The sequence below is a fragment of the Pelodiscus sinensis genome, chromosome 1 (assembly GCF_049634645.1).
Source record: "Pelodiscus sinensis isolate JC-2024 chromosome 1, ASM4963464v1, whole genome shotgun sequence".
Lineage (NCBI taxonomy): Eukaryota > Metazoa > Chordata > Testudines > Trionychidae > Pelodiscus > Pelodiscus sinensis.
This window is the reverse complement of record NC_134711.1, coordinates 162,845,138-162,868,426: the sequence shown is the minus strand read 5'-3', so window position 1 is coordinate 162,868,426 and position 23,289 is coordinate 162,845,138. Positions and strand designations below refer to the sequence as shown.

General features: G+C 48.6%; 2 protein-coding genes across 6 annotated transcripts in view; one reads left to right on the top strand and one right to left on the bottom strand.

Annotated features, from left to right (window-relative positions):
* Positions 1-3,481, bottom strand: part of CD80 (CD80 molecule) — an 89,583-nt gene extending 86,102 nt beyond the window's left edge. For all 3 annotated transcript variants that reach the window (XM_006124238.4, XM_075909327.1, XM_075909334.1), the window contains exon 1: positions 2,761-3,481. The gene's annotated coding sequence lies outside the window, so the exon portion shown is untranslated. The remainder of the gene's footprint in view (positions 1-2,760) is intronic.
* On the top strand, positions 1,052-22,806 carry ADPRH (ADP-ribosylarginine hydrolase). Of its 3 annotated transcripts, none has more exons than XM_075909292.1 (4): positions 1,052-1,206; positions 13,909-14,258; positions 18,699-19,059; positions 20,804-22,806. In XM_075909292.1, the coding sequence occupies exons 2-4, from the start codon at positions 13,943-13,945 to the stop codon at positions 21,201-21,203; spliced, it is 1,077 nt and encodes a 358-aa protein (XP_075765407.1). In that variant the 5' UTR covers positions 1,052-1,206; positions 13,909-13,942; the 3' UTR covers positions 21,204-22,806. The 3 variants fall into 3 exon arrangements, with proteins under 3 accessions (XP_075765407.1, XP_075765399.1, XP_075765411.1); XM_075909284.1 differs by having other exon boundaries at positions 1,056-1,333; XM_075909296.1 differs by having other exon boundaries at positions 1,059-1,210.
* Positions 22,807-23,289: the final 483 nt, after the last annotated feature.

Below are 23,289 nucleotides of genomic sequence, written 5' to 3'. Positions count from 1 at the left end.
ATTCGGGCAAAAGTCCTTTTGCGCAAAAGCTTTGGCACAAAAGGGCCAGTGTAGACAGCTCAGATTTGTTTTGCACAAAAAAGCCCGGATCGTGAAAATGGCAATCGGGGCTTTTTTTGCGCAAAAGCGCGTCTAGATTGGCCATGGATGCTTTTCCGCAAAAAGTGCTTTTGCGGAAAAGCGTCCTGCCAATCTAGACGTTCTTCCGCATATGCTTTTAACGGAAAACTAGGGGAATTTCACTGGTCTATCCTTTCGATAGACTGGTCAAAAACAAGTGTCCCAGGTTTCTTCCCCTAAGATTACATTCAATATACAAATCTGATAACTCCTTCCCAGTGTTGGGGGTCAATGGGGCAGTGGGAATTGCAAAGGATTGAGGACCCAGCCAAAGCAAAGCGGCTGCTCACAGATTCATAGACCCATCACTTCCCTGCCCCCCATTCTAAACACCGCTCTTGGCATTGCTGAGGGCTGCTGTACATCATCTTTTAGGCAGCATAGACAGTCTCCAGTACAGGACCACCTAAAATGTGTAATGCACCGAGCCCTAGAAAGGGGCAATGAGCAGAGCTTTGGGGCTGCAAATCTCAAGCCGCACCTTCTGTTTGCTCTTCAAGGAACACAGCAGCCCAGGGGAGTACTGCAGTGGAGTGCCTTCAGGTTAGGTTTTAAAATATAGGGTGGTTTGCTCATAAAACTTCACAGAGACTGCTCTGGCGGTCCTGGTGACTTTGCCACGTTCCCGTTTGGTCTGACAGCCTGGCGATCCTGTTCAGTGTGTGTCCTGTATACTGAAGTCATCATCGGCGCTCTATAGAAAACCTTCTTCCCCTTATCTCAAACGCATCGAGTCCTTAATGTGACAAGCCCTCCAGTCAGAAAATACCCTTCCACCCAGCTGGGAAGTCAGCAGGGCAACAGGAAGAAAGATCCCCCCCCGGACCGGAATACATCGCCCAGCTGATATCGGGCTGCTTTGCTTTATGCCGAGGCGGGGCAGTTCGCATTCAGTTTCCAGCCCGCCCCGCTGCAAACCCGCCTCTCCCCTCCCCTCCCCCAGGCTCGTTCTCTCGAGCCAGCGAGTGCTCGGCAGCTGCTTCCCGAGGGGTGGCCGGCCCAGGGTTGGCTGTTTCTCCTGCACATCAAGAGTGACAGGCTGCAGGCGGAAGCGTGTGCAAGAGGCTCCGCTGCAGCCGCAGAACTGCAAGTACCCGACCCTTCCTTCTCTGCGAGGCTTCTTACCGACGGGGCTGAGGGAGCCACCGGCTGCCCGTGCCAGCGCGCCCAGCTCTCGGCCAGGGACAGAGCGCCCCGGGCCACGAGGCCGCTTGTAAGCAGGGGCAGCTCGTGGCTCTGTCAGCGTTCTGGGCGGGCTGACATGTAGGGGCGGGTGAAGGAGGGTTTTTTTGGTGTGTGTGTGGGGGGAGGGGAGGGGGGACTCCTTCCTTCCTCCCTTCCCCCCAGTGCTTAGCGCCTGTTTCTCAGAGCACTATTCATTAAGCTACGGGCGGTAGGGGAATTGGCCCCATATCATGATTCACTCAAGGCTCATAGCAACCTGCAACGACACCAGCTCTTCCTCTGCCCGGCCCTGCTGGATTCCGGGGCCCTCCTCTCACAGATAGCCAGACCCCTTTCTCTCTCCCCTGCTTGCCTCGTGGCTGTTGCAATGACTTGCATTTAGCTAATACCTGCCCCAATCCCTGGCCCTCGACCCCCCCTTCTAGAGTAGTTCTAGCGGACCCGCCCGCCCTGGCCTTCTGCTGATTAGATCCCCCAGAGATAATCAACATTTTTATCTATCATTACCTCACAACTGACGGATACATTAAGCCAGTGTTTCTCCAACTATGCTCCGCCGAGCCCCAGGGCTCCAGGAGGCTGACACACTGGAAACATCGATAGGTACGACACATACCATCAGTGGGCCACTAGGGCTCTGCATATTGGAGCCCCGAAAGTTTGAGAACTGCTGCATTAAGCAGAGCATGTACTTTAAGGCCTATAATTCCAGCTTCAGCATTCTCAGCAGAGTATGTCGGAAGGAAACTGTAAACTCTAAACACTAATCCAAGTCTGATTTTAGAAAGCAAGAAGAAAAATATTTTGTTATTACAAACTGCCTCCAAAGACCCTCAGTGGCACAAGCCATCATCTTGTAAAAGTCCTGGTTGGGCCCTACAGTCTGCAATAGAAAGCCAAGAGCTGCCCCTTCAGCTCAGCAAATGATTCTCTCATTAGGTTAAGGTTTAAATTAGGAAAATGAGCAAGGCAGTTCCAGTAGTAGCTGATCTTTCCAGAGAAACTTTGCTTGATACTGAGTAGGATTCACTGAGGCCCTAAATAGAAAGAACATCTGGGCCCACCAAACTCGGGGCGGTCAGGGCATCAGATTCAGGGGCGGGGGAGGAACGGGGGGGGGGGGGGGCATCGGAAGGCTCAGGCTCTTCCATTTTTAAACGTGGGAGTAATAGCCTTAAGGCAGGCACAGAGCAGCATGGGTGTAATTTGAGGGAAGCAAGGAAAGGTGTTGCACCCGCAAACTCCAAGCCTCAGGCTAGAGGCGACAGGAGGAGCAATGCCACATATAGTTGCTGCTTTGGAGACAAAGCCCAGGCAGCAGTGGGGGGTAGGGTTAGCTAAGTCTCCAGTTTACAACCAGAATGCCTGGTTGCAAAGGGACCCCGGCAACTGTGGTCAGCACTGTTGTCCAAGCCATTAAGAGTCTGGTTGGTGCAGGGCTGACAGGCTCCTTACCTGGCTCTGTGCGGCTCCCAGAAACAGCTGGCATGTCCCTTGGCTCCTTGGTGGAAGGATGGTCATGAGGGCTTCATGTGCTGCTCCTGCCCCAAGCACCAGTTTCACTGCTCCCATAGGCCAGCAGCTGCGGCCATGGGAACTTAGGGGGTGGTACTTGCATGCATCTCTCTGCCCTTTCTGCACTCCAAACCCCTCACTTCTGGCCCCAGCCTGGAGCTCCCCTCCCCAGCCAGAGCTCCCCTACGTGCCACATCCAACCCCTGCTCCAGCCTACTGACAGACAAGGAGGGAAGGTAGTGGAGAGTGAGTGACAGGCATGGGGATGGAATGAACGGGGGGAGGGCCTTGGAGAAGGGAAGGGCAGGGTTGTGGCCTCAGAGGCAGCAAGGGTTTTGTTTTGTGCAATTAGACAGATGGCAATCCTAGTGGGAGCAGCCTCTCACTTGGAGCAGGAGTGACCTGGCAGCAGTGGGGGCAGCCAGGCAGCAGGAGCCAGGTACTGAACAAGAAGCCTGAGGAGGTGGAGTGGCCACTGCTGCCCTGTTCCCTGCTTCTTGTTGCTTGTGTCCTTCCCAGAGTTCCCTATCATCAGGCCAAGTCAGGGTCCCCAAAGAGCATATCTGCAGTCCTCAGGGATGGAGCAGGAGGCCAGACTAGAATCCCCTCCCCTAGATCCCACCAGCAGTGGCATGCACCAGTGGTCAGGGACAAGGGCTGGGAGCTGCTTTGGACACTCCAGCCCTCTGCTCAGGGCAGGTGGGGAGTCCGGGGGTGCTCCCTGGGCAGCTCTTACTAGTGCTTGCTCTGGTTTCTGGCTGGCCATGGGGCAGGGCCTCAGTGGGAGGGAAGAGGAGAAACAGAGGGCAAACCACATTTCCAGCGATGGGGCTCCCCACTTCTACCCAGTTTCCAGATGGAATAGATTTGAAGTTCCCGTCTGATAAAAGTCACTTTCAGGATTTAGTTTTTATCAGTGAAGCAATTGCATATACTTGTACAGATTGGCCCTTGCCTGCCTATCGAGTGTGATATGCCTAATGGAGAGTTTCCTTTTTTCCTATAAGCTGCCATTTTTCCATCTTCATTTTTCAGCATGAAAAAAACACTGCATGAAGATTTGCATGTCAGGTGGTTCAGCATGCTCCTACCTTTCAGATTACATACACTGTCACATTTGTTGATTGGGGATACAGAAGCTCAAAAATCAACTTTGGGTAATAGGTTTCAATGACTGGATGAAAGTGAATGGCTATTCATGTGAGGACCAAGCAACACATGTCACTGCATGTGGCAGCTTTACAGATTTTACCCTTCACAAGTATCTGTGCATGTTTTAATAAACTAGTATCTGAAAATATCAAGAAGATGCAAGAAGTACTAAAAATAATGCACAATAATCAAAACTTTAGCTAGTTTAGGTCTTCCCTTCCACGGTCACTATGAAGTGTTTGGGAACATCAATTGTGATATTTACTTCACACACACACACACACACACACACACACACACACACACTACAAATTTTGACTGAAATGTCAGTCACACTAAGAGAATTAAATTCTCGAGCAAGACAGTGACAGATAAATGTATGCCTTTTTTTATAGGGATCAGGGAGGGAAGCACATGCTGCAAAGAAACTAAGTGTTTTACTATTACTGCAGCTACAAACACATTGATCAAATGGCTTAACTTTGTTAATATTGATTGTATCAAAGGAAAAGTAGATATAAAAGAGCATTTGTGGTAATAAGTGAGAGAGATGCTGTATCCGTGTGTGACAAGTTAACTGAAGTTTTATTCTGCAGGTATGGATCAGATCTCAAATACATGTCTGTATGGCTTCATCTATACTGCAGAGTTTTTGCACAAGAAGTCTTTTGCGCAAGTGTTTTTGCACAAAATCTTCTTGCACAAAAGCGCATCCAGACCTCAAAGCGCATCACAAAAGCAATGTGCTTTTGGGCAAGAGAGCGTCCACAGTGCATGGACACTCTTGCGCAAGAAAGCTCAGATTGCCATTCACAGAAGGGCCATCAGAACACCTGTGCTTTTATTGATCAGGATTTCTTGTGCTTTTGTTGATAGGGGTTTCTCGTCCCTCCAAAGCATCCACTCCTGCCTTTTTGTGCAAGAAAGAGCTATCGTGCAAAAAGGAGTTAGGCCTTGTGGGGAGAGGAATAACTCTACTGGCAAAAGCCCTCTGTTTTGATTTACTTGTGCAAAAATGCACTTTGCCTTTTTGGTGCAAAAACCTTGTAGTGTAGATGTAGCCTATAGATATATGATGGGCCCAGTGTTATGGCTGGGCCTCATGAAGAACTACAAGCAAAAATGAGAGAACATCTTTCAGGCAAAGGAAGTAAAGTGCGTGCACAGTATATCCATTGTCTAGCACAGGGGTGGGTAATAATTTTTGATGGGAGGCAACTCCAGGAATTTCGAAAGTGGTCGAGGGCTACACTCTTCGGGTATGTCTACACCCGTGGTCCCCAACACGGTGCCCGCAGGCCCCATGGCGCCCGCGGGGGCATTTCAATGCGCCCGCCAGGTGCTCGGGGCTGGCCTGGCGCTGGGCACATGGCGCACGGGCGCTTACGGGGGGAGCGCGCTTGGCGGGGGGAGCGCTGGGCGCGCGGCACTCGGCGGGGAGGGGCGGGGGGAGGGCCGGGCACGTGGCACTCAGCGGGGGGGGGGGGCGGAGGGGACCGCCGGCCCTGGGCACGCGGCGGGGGGGAGCGCCGGCCCCAGGCGCGCGGCACTCGGCGGGGCGGGAGGAGAGCACCGGCCCCGGGCACGCGGCACTCGGCGGGGGGCGGGGAGCGCCGGCCCCGGGCACGCAGCGGGGGGGAGCACCGGCCCCGGGCGCGCGGCACTCGGCGGGGAGGGGAGCCCTGGGCGCGCGGCACTCGGAGGGGGGGGGGAGCCCCGGGCGCACGGCACTCGGCGGGGGTGGGGCGGAGGGGAGCGCCGGGCACGCGGCGGGGGGGAGCGCCGGCCCCGGCCCCGCGGCACTCGGCGGGGGGGGGGGGAGCGCCGGGCGCGCGGCACTCGGCGGGGGGGGGGGAGCGCCGGGCGCGCGGCACTCGGCGGGAGGGGGGGAGTGCCGGCCCTGGGCGCGCGGCACTCGGCGGGGGGGGGGAGCGCCGGCCCCGGGCGCGCGGTCTTTGGAGGGGGCCCGCCCCCAGGCGCGCAGCTAGGGGGGCCCGCCCCTGGGCGCGCAAGTGTCCCCGCCCTCTGGTGCCCGGCGGGCAAACGGCCACGCCCCCTGGCGCCCGACAACCTCAAAAGGTTGGGGACCACTGGTCTACACTACAATGTTAGTTCGAACTAACATTCATAGCCGCTACACTAGCGCTCCGCTAGTTCGAATTTAAATCGAACTAGCGGAGCGCTTAGTTCGAACTAGGAACACCTCATTTTACGAGGATTAAGCCTAGTTCGAACTTACTAGTTCGAATTAAGGGCTGTGTAGCCCCTTAATTCGAACTAGTGGGAGGCTAGCCCTCCCCAGGTTTCCCTGGTGGCCACTCTGGCCAACACCAGGGATACTCTATGCCCCCCTCCCAGCCCCGGACTCCTTAAAGGGGCACGGGCTGGCTACGGTGCCCGTGCCAGGTGCAAGCCTGCCAGCACCCAGCCAGCAGACCCTGCACCTGGCACGGCACAGAGCCACCCACCCAATGTCCCCCAGCCCACCCCCTCTTCCCGGGACCAGGCTGGCGGCTCCCGGGAGCTTGCCCGGGACCGCAAGAGGCGGGCACCTTCCTGGGCTAGTGCAGACATCGTGGACCTCGTCCACGATCTCTGCACTAGGCACAGGAAAGTGGCCGTCTAGGGCAGGAGAGCTGCCAGCCTGGCCACCCAGGAGCAGGTGTGCATGAAAATCAAGGGGGTCCTCTGAGACCCCCGACCCTGAGCCCTGAGCTTACAATGGTTGTCCTGGATCAGACCAAACGTCCATCTAGCCCAGTAGCCTGTCTGCCGACAGCGGCCAACCCTAGGGACCCTGGAGGGGATGGACCGAAGACAGTGACCAAGCCATTTGTCTCGTGCCATCCCTCTCCAGCCTTCCACAAACTTTGGTCAGGGACACCACTCCTACCCCCTGGCTAAGACTACTCCATGGACCCAACCTCCATGACTTGATCTCACTTCCCTTTAAACTCTGTTCTAGTTGTAGCCTTCACAGCCTCCTGCAGCAAGGAGTTCCACAGGTTAACTATTTGCTTTGTGAAGAACAACTTTCTGTTACTAGTTTGAAGCTTGCTACCCATTCCTTTCCTTTGGTGTCCTCTAGTCCTTCTTTATGGGAACTCATGAAGAACTTTTCTGTATGCACCCTCTCCACCCAACCCTTGCTTTTAGAGACCTCTATCCTGTCCGCCCTCCGTCTCCTCTTTTCTAAGCTGAACAGTCCCAGTCTCTGTAGCCTCTCTTCATCTGGGACCTGTTCCCAACCCCGATCATGTTAGTTGCCCTCCCCTCTCCCAGCCTTTCTCTTCCCCTCTCCCACCTCCTTTTCCCAGTCTCCCCCAGTTTTGTTCAATAAAGACAGAGTCAATGTTGGAAGAAACATTATCTTTATTTTGTACATCAGGAAGGGGGGCTAGGGAAGGGTAAGTGGAAGGAGGTGAGGGAGGAATGGGGTACGAGACCCCGATGGGGAGGACTGGGCTGGCTCTGCGGGCTTCTGGGGGTGGAAGCTCTCTTGCAGCCCCCCAATTGCCTCCTCTCCCCAGATGGCAGCCTGTGGCAAGTGCAACCGGGCTGATGTCCGAGTGGTGTGATGTGCCCAGTGTGGGTACTCCGGGCACTCCAAGCCAGGACTGGTTTTCAAGCGGGGCACCCCTGAGAACTGTCTGTCCGGGGTGGGGGTCGGGTCCCTTTAAGCGCAGCCCTCGGCTAGCCTGAGACAGCATCTCCACGCTCTAAGTCCTCCTCTGATGCCCTGCCGGCACTGCTTCCGGCCATCCTTAAGCCCTGTTCAGGGTCCACTCAATGTGGACATGCTAGTTCGAATTAGCAAAACGCTAAATCGAACTAGTTTTTAGTTCTAGACGCGTTAGTTCGAATTAGCTTAGTTCGAATTAACTAATTCGAACTAAGTTAGTTCGAACTAACTCTGTAGTGTAGACATACCCTTCTATATTAATGGAGGAGGTACAGAGTCTAGTATGGAGGTTGGGTGCAGAGGGGGAATTGGGGTAAAGGGTTGAGGTGTAGAAGGGAATGTGGGATCTGGGAGAGAGTTTGGGTGAGGAATATAGTTTTGATCTGAGGCACTGGACTAAGGTCCAGGGGGTTGGTTTGTGATCTAGGGCAGGGAATTGGGGTGCAGGGGTTTGGGTTGTGAGCTAGGGCCAGAGGGGATTGTGATCTGAGGCAGGGGGTTTGGAGTAAAGGGAGGGAGGGCAGAAAGTTGGGGAAGGAAGAGGCTGGGGTGCCCGAGGCATGCTCTGGCCAAGAGACTTACCAGCCAGCAGCTTCTCATGCAGGCAGGCAAGAAGCCTGCCCTTCGCCTCACACAGGCTGCAACCATGTGCTTTGTGAATAACTATGAGTGAATAACTGAGCCCAGAGGGGAGGGAGCGTGGTGCTTCGTGGCTGCCTGTTATTCAAATAGACAGCTCCCATTGGCCAGGTTCTAGCCAGAAAATGGCCAATGGGATTGTGCTAGGGACGGGAACAACACTTGAAGCCTTCCCCCTCCCCTCCAGGGCTCAGAGTTTTTAAAGGGAAATTGCTCCGCAGCCACATTTCTAAGCAGCATGCAGGTGGGATGAAGCAAGCCTGCATGGGGGTCCCCACAGCATCCACAGGCTGGCTCCAGTTGCTTGGTGGGCCAGATTTGACCCATGGGTCATATTTTGCCCAGCCCTGGTCCAGCACATCAAATTAACTTAATTTTGGTTCATGCCTTTGAAGATAAGGCCAGTCTGGACCTGAAGGTTTTCTTCACAGCTTTGCAGAAAATACATAAATATTTCCAATTCTAACCATCAATGTGAACAACTAATGATTAAGTCTAAAAATAATTTTTATCGTCAGACTTGCTTGAGAGAATCCAGTTTTACAAAAAGAAGAGGAACTTGATGATACACTTCAGGCCCTTGAAGTAGCTGAGAGGATTGATATAGCCTTTGAAATTGAACAGGTTTCTGAAGAACCAAGGAGATCTTTACATCTTACTGCACTTTGCAAGATGGGCACCTCAAATGACAGCCATTAAGGCCACTATAGTGCATGATTTAAGAGTATTATTGAATGCTTAAAAGAAGATAACTGTGACTAAATGCAGGAGTAGCAAGGACATAATTGAGCAAAAAGCAACATGTCTGATAGCCTGGCTGTTTTACCTCAGTGTGTTTTGGTGGTGTAGGGTCTTCATTGACTTCAGTCTCTGGAATCTGTCAGTGACAGAAAATTGACTTGTTCCAAGTCCTCCAACACAACGAATGAGCTCAGCAATCTCAGAGCTGAAAATAATTCTGAAGAAAATTGTAAAAGTCTCAGACCAGGTGGAAAGTAATGGGTTACGAAATGCAAACTTTCCAAGCCACAGGAAACTGTGTACTCTGCATTGATGATATGTTTATATATAATTGTGTGTAAGAAGCAAAGGAGGACTATTGAAGAAAATATTTTGAGGTTAGAGGTAATATGACCAGTAAAATCTTAGTGTGAGGGATTTCAAGAAGCAGCTGCTCTATTTGGTTTTCTCTAGCCCAGGTGACTTCAAAATATAACTTTAGAAGAATCAAAGGGGAAAGTTTTTAAACTTATGAGAAAACACACATTTTTCTTCAGGCTTGGCTCATGAGAGGGTAAAATAATTCATCTTCAAATACAGAGGAATTCAGTTTGTCTGTTGGAGTCCAGAGCTACTTGAGTATCATAGTATCAGGTTATCACAATGAGGTTTTACCAGAAATTGACATGTTGTTTCAACACTATCACAGATACAGCTGAGTGATCTTGCTCTCCTTCCAACAGAGAAAGACATGATAGCATCATAAAACAATTTGCCAAGGAAAAGTAGTGCCATTGGTGTGAGGTTCCAGTAATTGGAAATACACAAAAGTTTAACTTCTTATATTTAAAAAACCCTAAGGTGCTATGACCTTGTTGCATGTTGTTTTATGTTGTACTAGCACACTTACCTGGCATTGCTCAGGTCCTTAAGGAGGGGCTCTGGGCAGGGGAATGGGTGTATGTGTGTAGGGGAAGGGGTAGGAATGCTGGGAGAGTCAAGGCCTCCCTGCCCAAGATTCATACCAGGGCTGCTTGCTCATCCTCTTCCTGCCTCTGTTAGGGAGTGAGAGCAAAGTGCAAAGCTAGTCTGACCCTGTGGTCCCCAGCCAGAGTGAGGAATACAGCAAATCGTGCACTTTCCTTTCACTCCTTGGTGAAGGGGAACAGCTACCAATGTCCCGGTACAGTCCCAGACTGGGCGGAGCAGTTCACTTGCCTGGTGATTGTCTCTTTTCTTTATGGTTTGATGAGAAGCAATCCCATCCCAGGCACATCCCTTTTCTGGCACAAACAAACCCTGACTTTGCTTTAAGTTATAAGAGAAAGTTGTAAACTGATGATAATGGTCCTAGCTCTTATCATTTAGGAAGCGTTTTTTAAATAAATCTAAAACCAAATTTCGAAAAATCCCTTGACTCACTTAGAATGACTAACTCATACAAGCTGATTTGATGCTGACTGCCTTGATGCTGTGTGATCTTTGCCAAGTCACCTCATTTCACTGACCTTGGTTACAGTGTTTCTTGGTTAAATTTCCTTTAAATGGGTGTTACATTATATCAAGGGCTGGAGCAGGAGTATAGACAAACCACTGATGTTTAAGCAAAAGTCAAATTTAGAGTTAAGGCTGTCCATGCAACCTTAACTCTGCCCTCTTTCAGCAATGCCCTAATATGTCCTGTTATCAAACATACCTTTACTCTGGCAACCCCTCAGTTGTTGAAAAGTTCAAATGTTTCACCTGGATTTTGCAATCCAGGCACTCTTGCCCACACAGATCCACCTAATGCTAAGCAAAGATCAAAAAGGGAAAAAGTTGGATGAGCACTAGCTTTCCCAGATCCTAGCACTCGCAAAGGGGAAAGTGAGAGAGGCAGTAAGAGGGATTCAGATACTCCCAAAACAACATGGCCTCCCACACATCATGAGGGGGCAGGTGAGGTGCTCAGACATCCACCCCCCCTACAGATTTGGGTGAGAAGAATATGGGTCCGGCACGTGCCCTGTCTGTATTCTTGCCCAGTCTCCTGCTACTCTTCTCAACACTCCCCTTCCAAGTGTTCTACCTCTCCACTTCTCCTAACCCCTATACCTCCCTCAGCTGAGCCCACAATCTCTTCCCCTTGCTCTATCACTCATCTCTAGCTATCCTTTCCCTCTTGCTGCAGCCCCAAACCTGCGCTCCCTGTCGGCCAAACAACCAAAGGGTTAATACAGGTAGGGTGACCATTGCTGATTGGCAGCGTCACCGCAGCAGTGATAAAAGGGCTGGGAAATAGAGAAGAGGGTGACTAACAGTCATGAGCAAGCTGGGGAAAGGAACTCCTGTCACCAGACTGCTAGAAAGCCATTGAGGGACAGCACCCCAAAGAGGGTGCGATTGCCTGAAGAGCCTGCAGAGGTCTGGGGGAATGTAGGAAGGAACTCAGGGCATCAGAGTCAGTGAACTCTGATATTGCTTGTCTAGCTTGAGGGCTTTGATCTGGAACCCAGTGGAGTAGGAGGGCTGGGTTCCTCTAATGGTGCTCCCGACAGCCCTGAGAACAGATGGTGTTTTCAGATTCCTGGGCACCAGGAATAGACTGACAGCCCTCTTGAGCTAAATGATCTAGCACCATATCCCTTGCCAGCCCTTCTGCTTTGCCCAGACTGCATGAACAGGGGCTCTGTCAGGGATTTAAAAGGAAAGGAACTCCTGCCCCAGCTTTCGTAGTGATGGCAGGAGCCCTGAGTTCTGGGGCAGCTGCCATCTTCCTCCCCTCCTCCTCTCTCTCCCATTGGTGGCCCTGCTTTAATTATATTCTTCCCAAAATAAAACTTCCACCCATGACTTATGATTGTAGAAACTTCTAAACGCTCAGTCCAAGCCTCTTTTTGTTGTAGGTGAGGGCTTATGATTTAACTTGCTCTGAGTTATGTTCATTGAGGGGTGAATTCACAGCTTTTAGTCTCAATGAAATCTATGATTCATCCAGTCATTAATACCTCTCAGTTGAACAGTACAAGGCAGAAAGCAAACAGTTCTGGAGGTCAGAGCTGTAACTCGGCAACTCCCTGGTCAAAAGACCTGAAGTATAGATCACACTGACACTAGCTCATGCCCTGATGAGGCACACCAGATTTCAAAGCAATCCAAGTAACTGTATGGATTTGAGAACACTTACAAGCATCGGCCTTTAAAGCCTATAAAACAGCAGGAATGGAAACCCTCTACCCATATTTCTGTGGTGTATTGGCATGTGTGCGCTGCAATCAATGTATATTTTCTCAAATCCTGTTCTCAATTTGAATCTCCCAAAGATTTAGCAGGTGCCACCACTATTTTGGCTAAAACTAGACAGACTGAAACCATTTTGAACCACTCTACATCAATAGTTTTATCTCTAACTCTGTGCAACCTCGCCCCCCCCCCCACCAGCAAAAAGAAAAAGAAATAAACAAAAGCAGTCACACACAAACATTTTGAAAAATGGTTGTTTTTTGAGGTTCCACATCTCCATAGCCTCTAGCTCAAATGGCAGCAAATTTGGGTCATGAACTCTGCCCTGCACTCTCTTGAGGCACACCAGTTTTCAAAAGACTGCTACTAATTATGTCAATTCTAGAAGACTTAGAAATAATTAAATAATAATAATTTAAAGTTTAGAAACTTTAAATGGAAGTTGTAGAATCATAGAATCATAGAGCTGGAAGAGACCTCAGAAGGTCATCAAGTCCAGCCCCCTGCTCTAGGCAGGACCAATCCCAACTGAATCAACCTTAATAAAACCTTAACTCTCATTGATGATTACTTTTTAAGAGTGTAACTGGACTTCATTTTTGTTTTAAATCACTTTCTTAATCTATAGCAATTGATTAATAAGTTAACCTTTCACTTTTGATGTGATTTTCTTTATGCAGATTTCTCAAAAAATGAAAATAGACTGGTCAGTTTCACTTTCAGGCTCACAAGCATTTATCAAAATGTTACTATAACAAGGTGGTAAATCATGCAGGGGGATGTATGTTGGCTGGTTTTTGAATAAAGAAATGTTGGGTTGGCTTTATTTAAGTACAATTTTAATACAAAAACAACCAGCTAACAAAAACGAGGGTGTTATATGGAACACACTTAAAAATAATCAGCCTAAATTTTAATACTTACAAATAACTTTGTTCTTAATTGGATCTGTAATTGATCTGGGCCAGGACAGTGGTAGCTGAGTGGAGCTGGGAATAAGAATGTCAAATCCTGAGAGAAATATGGTTTAGGGCAAGGCCTCAAAACTTGTGTGGTAGAAGTGTGGGATGGGATCTAACTCTTTCTTCAGATTAGAGTTTGAATTGGAATTTGTTTTCTAGTACATGTTGAACCTCTCTAGTCCAGAACCCTCGGGGCCTGACAGGTTCTGAAATTGAGCATTTTCTGTCCCACGGGAGGTCAATATTATCTAGCAGCATTACCAACACTTCCACTTTTTACTGTGCTGTTAGAAGACATTTAGGGGTAAACTAGAGCTAAATAACAGCACAGAACACAGAGAGCTAGGACTTGTGGCCGTAAACAAACTTGATGGGACTGTGGGAAACTCGCCATGCCCATGAAAAGCAGACATCCAGCTAAGTGAAATCATTCTGGACGACAGATGTTTCTGGATGAGAGTGTTCTGGATTAGAGAGGTTCAACCTGTAGTACACCCACAGCTAATTCCCCACTGAGAAGCTACACTCACCATATGGATTGCAAGGCAAAGTGTGCAAATACTGCATTTTAGAGCTATTTGTGCAAGTTAAAATGCCCAGTGGGCAGAAAGGCTGAACGCTCCAGCTCTGAAGACTTTGATAGTAGTTCTTGCTTGACTGGTTACACAGTGATGCACCCTCCTAACCTCATGTTACTTGTTTGATTTTCAGAGTCCTCTGAAGCAGAGTCACCCTGGGGCACAGCATGAGTTGTTCAGGTCTTGTTGAGAACTATGTGGCAGCCATGGTGCTGAGTGCAGTTGGTGATACCTTGGGCTATTACAACGGAAAATGGGAGTTTCTGCGGAGTGGCCCGGAGATTCACAGGCAGGTTGCACAAAAGGGGGGGCTGGAAAACATCAGTATAAAAGGCTGGAAAGTCAGTGATGATACAGTGATGCACTTGGCAACAGCTGAAGCCCTGGTCGCTGCTGGGAAACAACCAGTTTTTCCAGAGCTCTATTCCCTTATAGCACAGAACTACCAGGACTGTATGGACGACATGCAAGGCAGAGCTCCAGGTAATGCTTTTGAAATTTTATCTGTGCGATATTAAACAGCGTTTCCGTCCTCAGGATATTGTTCTCTCTCTCATGCCCTCTTCGTTAAGGCTGCCTATCAATTGCCACTGTTTTTAATTGGTTATCCAAGTGTTCAGGCTGAAATTTTCCAGTGAGTAATCCGTATCAGACTGATTTTTTTCTATAAAGTTTCAAATAAAATGGTTCTGCCATTTCCAAGAACAGGGTTGGGAATAGGACATTGTTTTACCGCTGTTCTTACAACAGTTTCTTTAAGACATTCCAGCACCTCCAAATTTGGATCTGGGACTTGAAATTTAGCCAGGAGGTGGCCTTTTTGTTAGGGGCTTGCCTTTACAATATGCCCACACTTGGCCAAGTTATAAGCCTTTGGAAGTGGCGAGGGGGGTGGGGATTTAATTTTTGCACATGCTCAGTAACGTTGTTGTAGAGTTTTTCAGCTACATTCTCTAAAGAGTCTGCCTGCACTGAACATGCTCCAGCCAAAGGTGGGAGGGGCCAAACAGGATTAAACTGTCCCTGTAGTTGCTGCTGGGGGACCATTATAGTTCCTGGCATGCAATCTGTCAGCGGGGAGCCGGTTTGTCCTGTGCTCTCAATTCTGTAGAGGGGAAGCAGCCAGAGCCAAATACAGATAGGATAAGAGCTGGAGTTGGGAAGGAAACAGAAGGAGAAGATCAGGACAAATTGCTCAGGACAGGGGAGAGAGGCTGGAATTGGCTGGAGAGCATGGGTGGTTGGTGAAGGTAGAGTTGGGGGAGGGGCAAGCCCCCAGACCCACCCCCCGTGGGGGGGGGCAGGGCAGTGCACGTGTTCCCCCAACCATAGGGAGGGGAGGGGAGCAGGCAGATGTATGCTCACTCCAGCCTCCCAGGCCCTGGGGAGAGAGGAGGGCACGTGGCACAGCCCCAACCTTCCCAGCCCCCGAACACCAGGGGAGAGAGGAAGGTGCGTGGCACGGCTCCAATCTCCCCAGCCTCAGAGCACTGGGGGAGAGAGGCACAGCCCTAGCTTGCCCAGTACTGCGGGAGGGAGGAGGGTACGCGGCTCCAGCCTCCCCAACCTGGAGCACAGGGAGGATGGGCACTGAGGGCAGCACTCCGCCCCCAGAATGCCCACAGTTGGAGTTCTAGAGGCGGAGTGTGTGGGGGGCCCTGGCTGCCAGTTTGGAAAGGCAAAGCCTTCCCCCGTCTAGGCCACCAGACGCCCATGCTGGAGAGCTATGTAATAGAATCAAAATAAAATATTTCAATATTATCAGCAAAATGTCAGGAATTTCCATTCAATGGGAAACTTCAGCTTTTCAGTCACGTGTGTGGAGAGAGGGGTTGTTTGTCCTGCAGAATGGCAATTCCAATGTCCAGGCAGCTGTAGTGGCTAGGATCAGATTTACACCTTAAGCAGGGTCCCCACCTGGGCCCTGATGGCTGGATCTCCCCCCACAAGGGCTTGCGGCTCCAGGTACCCCTGCTGCCTGTGGCTGGGAGTTGTGGGGTACCCCCAACACCTGCAGTGACTCAAAGCTCCTAACTGCCACGGGTGACAGGAGTAACACCACTTTTAACTTTTAGGCACCCCACCAGCCAGTGCTCGTCCACCCACAGACCTCCCCCCACCCAGTGCCCCTGCACAGCCCCTCCCCAACTGCCCAACACCCCACACACGCAGACCTCCAGCCACCCCACAAACCCCACACTGCTAGCATCCACCCACAGCCCCTCCCCCCCTCCTGTGCCCTACCCATTCACTGCACTCATTGGCCGCACTGGGAGATCACTGTGTCCACTGGGCTGAGCATAAGCAAGGAGCACTCCAGCAGGACTATGTGGGACCATCTCTGCTGGGACTTGGGAGCAACAAAATTTGAATTTTTAGGTGACTTAGGATGCTGCTGTCCCTAGCCATGTGCCTATTGTGCCTAATAGGAAATCTAATCTTGGTAGTGATGTGGTACAGATAATGTGCATCCACAAGGGGGCCAAATTAAGGTTTCATTGGCAATCTTAATTAAGGCATTTCCTAACTTTTCAGTACTTGGCTTTGCATCCTTTACATACAGTAGAAACTCAGAATTACAAATGCCAGCATCACAAACTGACTGGTTAACCACACTCCTCATTTGGAACCAGAAATACGCAATCAGGCAGCTGCACAGAGAGAGAGAAAAGCAAATACAGTACAGTACTGTGTTAAACGTAAGCTACTAAAAAAATGAAAAAGCTGCATTTTAATTGTGTAATAAAATTTCAGAGCTTCAGTGTTTGGCTGTTTACACACACACACACAAATATGCCGTGTTAAGTCTACAAAATTTAAACAGGTGTATTTAATTTCATATCACAAGAAAAGAAAAGAAATAAGCCACATCAAATATTTTTAAAGCACAATGGTCGTTATCTGCAACACCTTTTTTAAAATCTAACTGACTTTTCACAAGTTCTGCAGTTTGACTTTCTGTATTTTTCCTCAACTAGATGAAGTGCAACAATCACTGGTTAGCCTCATAGATTTGGAAGAGACCTCAGGAGGTCATTGAGTCCACCTCCCTGCTAAAAGCAGGAACAACCCCAACTAAATCATCCCAGCCAGGGCTTTAAGCCGGGACTTAAAAACCTCTAGGAACAGAGATTCCACCACCTCCCTAGGTAATCCATTCCAGTGCTTCACCACCCGCCTAGTGAAATAGTTCTTCCTAATATCCAACCTAAAGCTTCTCCATGGTAACTTGAGACTATTACTCCTCGTTCTGTTATCTGTCACCACTGAGAACAGCCTCTCTCCATCCTCTTTGGAAATCCCCTTCAGGTAGTTGAAGTTTGCTATCAAATTCGTCCTCACTCTTCTGCATATTAAATAAACTCAAATCCCTCAGCCTCATCTCATAAATCATGTGCTCTAGCCCCCTAATATTTTTTGTTGTCTTCTGCTGGACTCTCCAATGCGGTTAGCCAGTTTTACTTTCTAATTTTCCTGTACTAGTACAATTATTCAAAGTTTGGGTTGCAGACATTCTAGGGGAATAACTGGATACATGTGGGATGGGGAAATGGAAACCTAAAATGTACTATAGATGACTGTCAGTTTGTAGAAACTTTGCAGTTGTTAGACTAAATATGTTTTGGACCTAAATTGATGAACTTCAAATAAGCCAAAGGAAACTGAAGGTTGTTTAAAAACTTTGAAAAGTAGGCCATCTCTGTTTAGGTAACAAATTGTGGACTGGTTTCAGAGGGGAAGCCATGTTAATCTGTTTCAGCAAAAACAAGAAGGAATCCAATAGCACTTTAAAGACTAACACATTTATTAAGGTATTAGGTGTAAGCTTTTGTGAGAGACAACTCACTTCCTCAGATAAATTGTATCTTGTGAAAACTTATGCCCTAATACCTTAATAAATGTGTTAGTCTTTAAATTGTGGACTGATTTTCCTTAGGTCAGGTCTATACTATAGGGGAAGGTCGGCTTAAGGTATGCAATTTCAGCTACATAAATAATATAGCTGGAGTCGATGTACCTTATGCTGAACTTCTGTGCGGTCCTCATAGTAGGAGGTCAATGGAAGAACATTTCTGTTGACTTCCCTTACTCCTTGTGAGAGCAAGGAGTGCAGGTGCCAACAGGGGCACTCTTAGCATTTGATTTAGCAAGTCTTTTCTAGACCTTCGAAATCGAACACCGGAATATTGCCTGCTGCAGCATCAATCTTCCTGCAAGTCTAGATGTGACCTTACTTTAGGTACATTGACAATTTTTGCCACACTACTGGGTGGTTAAGAGAGAGATTTTCTCTGTAGTTACAGCCATAGCTGGCTTTCTGTTCAAGACTGATTTTTTTTACCTTTATTTTATATGTTCAAAACGTCTGTCAAGCTACTTGAAATCTGTCATGTATGTACCCCTCTGCCAGAAAAAGAGTTTTAGGAGTTGTCAGACAACCAGTCTGTTGAGAGAAGCAGCCTGGATGTGATAGTGGTGAAATCAAAAGATTGCTTAACTTTTAAAATTAGTTCTTTGCTTTCATGCTTTCTAAATGTTGCCTGGAAACACCAAGCTTGTTTTATTTTGTTGCCTTGACAGGATTGAGATTTCAGTGCTGTCCTCTCTCTCTCTCTCTCTCTCACAAGCACACAGAGAAAGGCCCCTCCCCCAAGCTTTTTAAAATTGTTGTAAATATATTAGTACTTGTAAGTATGTTTGCTTTGGGATAACACAAGTTACCGCAGTAATTGAAAACAAGGGAATTGAGAGATACAGGTAAGCCTAGCAAGCTAGGTTCTGATAATCAAATTAGTGAAGGTACATAGGAAGTTCCCTCTCTTCCCTGCCTATCCTCTGGCCTTCACTATTTCTCATTATAAGTGAACATCCTGGTCTGTGGTTCAAGCCTCCCCTTTATTAGTCTATTTCCTTCTTGCACAGGTTCGACCTGTGTTCAAAATGCACTGATACTGCATCCAGACCAACCAGATGGCTGGAGGATTCCATTTAACAAGTATGAGGGAGGATGTGGGGCTGCCATGCGGTCTATGTGCATTGGACTGAGGTTTTGTCATCCAGAGCAGCTGGACAGCTTGATCCAAGTCAGCATTGAGAGTGGTCGAATGACCCATCACCATCCCTCTGGCTATCTGGGATCCTTGGCTTCTGCTCTCTTCACTGCATATGCTCTGAATCGCAAGCCCCCTCATGAATGGGGGAAGGGACTGATGGAAGTTCTACCACTGGCTAAAGCCTATATCCAGGAGTCTGGCTATTTTGTGGAAGACAACTTGATGCACTGGTGAGCATGGCTGGGTTTGGCTGGTGGGATTACTGAAATGTGTAGGTCCTCAAATGATTATCCATCTCTTCAGATGACCAAATTCAAGGTATTCAGTGATGTGTGTGCGCGCGTGCGCGCTATTCTTTGAAAGGAGCCCAAAAAGGAGAGTACATAAGTTACATTTAGGCTTCTTTTTATGGGCCTTTTACACTGCCTCTGTGAAATGAGAATCAGGACCTAGAGAGAGAGAGAAGGAAGAGGGGTATAGCTCAGTCTTCCATCAATTCAGTGTTAAAGAAATCAGTTCAGGGGGAGCAGGTAAATGTATATTTAGAGTTGGGGCTGAGGTAGGAAGATCAAACAAGTTTTGAAAGGTCCCAGAGTCTCAAGTGTTCACATCTTTCCCCCCAACACATTAGGGCTTGTGGTAGGGATGTCAATGAGTAGTTGACTACATGATTAACCAATGAGCCTAGGCTTATTGGTTAATCCTGTCAGCTACAGGCATTCCCCTCTCACCCTTGCTGCCTCTGATACAGAGAGAGGTTGCAGGGGACTCCTTGGGAGTGGGGCCAGGAGCACACTGGCTACTGACCCCACCCCTGGGGACTATTGAATAGTTGACTAACTGCTAAGAATTCACATGGTTACACAACTATTCAATCACATGATATCTGACCTCCCTAGTTTGTGGGCAGCTACAGTATTCTGGTTTGGATTCTAAATCCATTTATCTGTGTTTGTGGAGATAATCAGAATGCAGGATTTGGTTCAAATGTCTTATTTTCTGCCACTCTGAATCCTTTGCAGGGTAATGGGTTATCTATCCTAGCAGTGCTCTACTGCCCTCTCCTGGAGGGAAGAGTCAGGCATGCTTAAGTGTTCCTCCCCTTTGACTAGCCTTTCTCTTGCGCAGCTAATTATGCTATTGGATTTCACATAGGGATGTGAATGATTACCGTATATACTCGAGTATAAGCCGAGTTTTTCAGCACAGTTTTTGTGCTGAAAAATGCCCCCCCTCGGCTTATACTCGAGTCAGAGAACTGAGGCGGGCAAAGCCTCAGAGGCGCGGGACCCCCCCGCGGCTGCGGCTTCAGTCCGGGAGCCTGTGGTCTGCTGGGGACGGTCCCCAGCAGACCACAGGCTCCCGGACTGAAGCTGCAGCCGCGAGGGGGTCCCGCGCCTCTGAGGCTTTGCTCTGGCAAAGCCTCAGAAGCGCGGGAACCCGCCCGGTGCCCCTGGTCTGCTGGAGACGGTCTCCAGCAGACCAGGGGCACCGGAGCAGCTTTCGCCCCGACTTCTGGGGCTAGACCCGGTATCTATCTTCATTTTTTACATTTACCAGTAGCTGCCTCATTTCCTACCCTAGGCTTATACTCGAGTCAATACTTTTTCCCAGTTTTTTGTGGTAAAATTAGGTGCCTCGGCTTATATTCGGGTCGACTTATACTCGAGTATATACGGTAAGTGGTCCTGCTCCAGCCCTGCGGGGGGGGGGGGGGGGGGTCTATCATGGACAGAGGCTGCTTGGGCTGAGCTAGAGCAGTCCCTGCCTGCGGCCCCACCGGCCAAGATGCCTGCTTGCACCCGCTCCCCCCTTTAATCAGTTAACCAATGAAACAGGATTTTACATCCTTAGTTTAACAGTGGACTGAGTTCTTTTTCATACTGCAAGATTTTTGCTGACATCTGTGGCATCCAGAAGTGCTACCTACTGCTGCCCTGGGATTTTTACTTACTTTTCTCCCTTGATTTGTAGGTTCTACTTTGAAGACCAGTGGAAAAAATACCTGAAGACCAGGGGAATTTCAGATGGTGTGTCACTTCCTACCTTCCCCCCAGCGTATGGTGTGGAGGAGAGAGATGAATTCTATGTCTCTGTGAGCTACTCGGGCTGGGGTGGCAGCAGTGGACATGATGCCCCCATGATTGCCTACGATGCCGTACTTGGTGCTAAAAACTCCTGGACGGAGCTTGCTCACCGGGCTTTTTTCCATGGTGGGGACTCTGATTCTACAGCAGCCATTGCTGCATGCTGGTGGGGGGCCCTGTATGGCTTCAAAGGCGTCAATGTATCTCTCTACAGCGCACTGGAATACAGGGAGAGGCTGGAGAAAATAGGGAAGGCCTTGTATGATGTCAGCCAGCCCGAGGAGTAGCAGCATAGAGGCAGTTCTAGAGTTCACAAGACAAAACTAAGCTGTGCAAACTTCCCTGTACTGCTTGGGGAGGAAGGCATGAAGGTTTAGTTTCATCTTGGCCTGCTCTTTGCTGCCCATCTACCCCCACCTCCTGTTCCACCCAGGGCACTTTTATGCTTTAGCACAGGGGTGGGGCAGCTCAGGCCTGGGGCCGCTTGCCTGGATCTGGCCCTGGGGCTCAGGGCTCCCCTCCCAGTATTGGGGAGTCCATGATGGTGCTTCCCCCCCCCCAAGGCTGGAGCATACAATCTACTAGCCTGTGTCCCCCGGCTTCTGCTGTGCTAGGGAAATGTGGGGTCTGTGTCCTCAGTTGGGGGCCACATCAGTGAGGGTTTTTTTTTGGATTCTCACTTGTATGTGGCCCCCAACTGATTTTTCTGTGGTCTGCAGCCTTGACCCAAAAAAGGTTCCCCACTCCTACTTTAGCAGTATGCTAAAGTTAATGCTTTGTACTAGACCAAAAGGGTTAATGATCAACGGGGAGAGGAAGAAATCTGGCATAGCAGCTGTGTTCACTCAGGTTTGTTTGGAACATCTAAGACTGCATTTCTACTTAGCAGTGGGCAACAAAGAGCAACTCGTAGTCAGGTTTAGGTGTCGGACATAATTGTAGAAGAATCTGATACTGGGTTATGTTTGTGAGGCTTTATATTCATCCACAGAACAGAACCAGCCCAGAATGCATAATGTAAGCCAAGCCTTCATCTCTCATCCCAGTGCAGCTCACACCAGCCACATTGTGAGCTCCTTGACAGCTGAGAGGTGAATATCGTTACTAGGGGACTGAACAACATGAAGGTGGTTTTTCATCTGTTTGGGGGCAAATGATTGTCACTTAACATTCATTTGAAACCTAATTTACAGCATTTCTTGCCAATTGCAGCCTTTTAAGACCTTTTGTTATGATTAAATACAAATTTTTATTGGTGTCTCTAGCCTTCCCCAATTGTGTGGGGAAAAAAAATCCCCATACAGTCTTGCCATTCACTCAGAATTACCCTAACATTAGGGTCAGAACTTCCATCTTATTTTATCGTGATCTCATTACAAAGAAAAATTAGAAACAGGAACTGCAGCTTGCTACCGTATCCCAATTAAGAAGAGACAATTCCAGCCATTGAAAGATGTTTTGTTGAAATTGTGTGACCGTTGACCATACCTTTCAATGCTTCTTGCTTTTCTATGCAAACAGAAACTGAAGTCTGAGTCTCTCCCCCAAGATGGCAGCTTTCAAGCTGATCATCATTTATCCTACTTTAAGATCCTTTACAAAAAAATATAATCACTGCAAAACACCAATAACGCAAAACACTTTTGTTCTAGGAGTAACAGTCTATATTTGCAAGCAAATAAACAGAAGGCAAGTGCTGCTTTACTTTGCCAGAGGTTTGCCATTGTGCTTTTTGAAGAATTTGCAGCAGGTATTAAAGAATTATGGAAAGAGTATGAACAAGTCTCCAAATGAGAGAGAGAGAAGAGAGACAAAGTTCTGTACCTTTTGAATGGAGTGATCTTTGGTCTGTAAGACCGCTGTATAGAATTAAAGCATGTATTTGGTAAATGAGTGATAAAGCACATATTTCTCATGAAACTGTTTATTGGTACTCTATTATTTTGTCCTTCATTCTCATCTGAGAGAAGGAAGGTGTTGTAGGCATCCCTGACCAAACCCAATGCTCAGCACACAAAGGCTTTGTCTACACTGCACCGTTTTTGTGCAAAAAGCTTTTTGTGGAAGAGATCTTCCGCAAAAACTTCTTGTGCAAAAGCACGTCCACACCTCAAAAGTGCATTGTAAAAGCAATGTGCTTTTGCACAAGAAAGTTCGGATGGCCATTCACTGTGCTTTTTCTGATAGGCTCTTTGCAAAAGAAACCCCTATTGAGCGTCCACACACACCTTTTTGCGCAAGAACTCTTGCACAAAAAGGAGTTATTTCTCACAGGGAGAGGAATAACTCTACCGACAAAAGCCCTCTGTCCTGTCGACTTACTGTATTTTTTTGACACAAAAATGTGCTTGAGGTGTGGACGCTCCATGGGTT

Excerpts from the sequence above, each read along its gene's own strand:
- ADPRH (XM_075909292.1), top strand. The coding sequence starts at position 13,943 with ATGAGTTGTTCAGGTCTTGTTGAGAACTATGTGGCAGCCATGGTGCTG. Across the intron at positions 14,259-18,698 it reads CATGCAAGGCAGAGCTCCAG|GTTCGACCTGTGTTCAAAAT; the intron begins GTAATGCTTTTG and ends CTTCTTGCACAG. Across the intron at positions 19,060-20,803 it reads GAAGACAACTTGATGCACTG|GTTCTACTTTGAAGACCAGT; the intron begins GTGAGCATGGCT and ends CTTGATTTGTAG.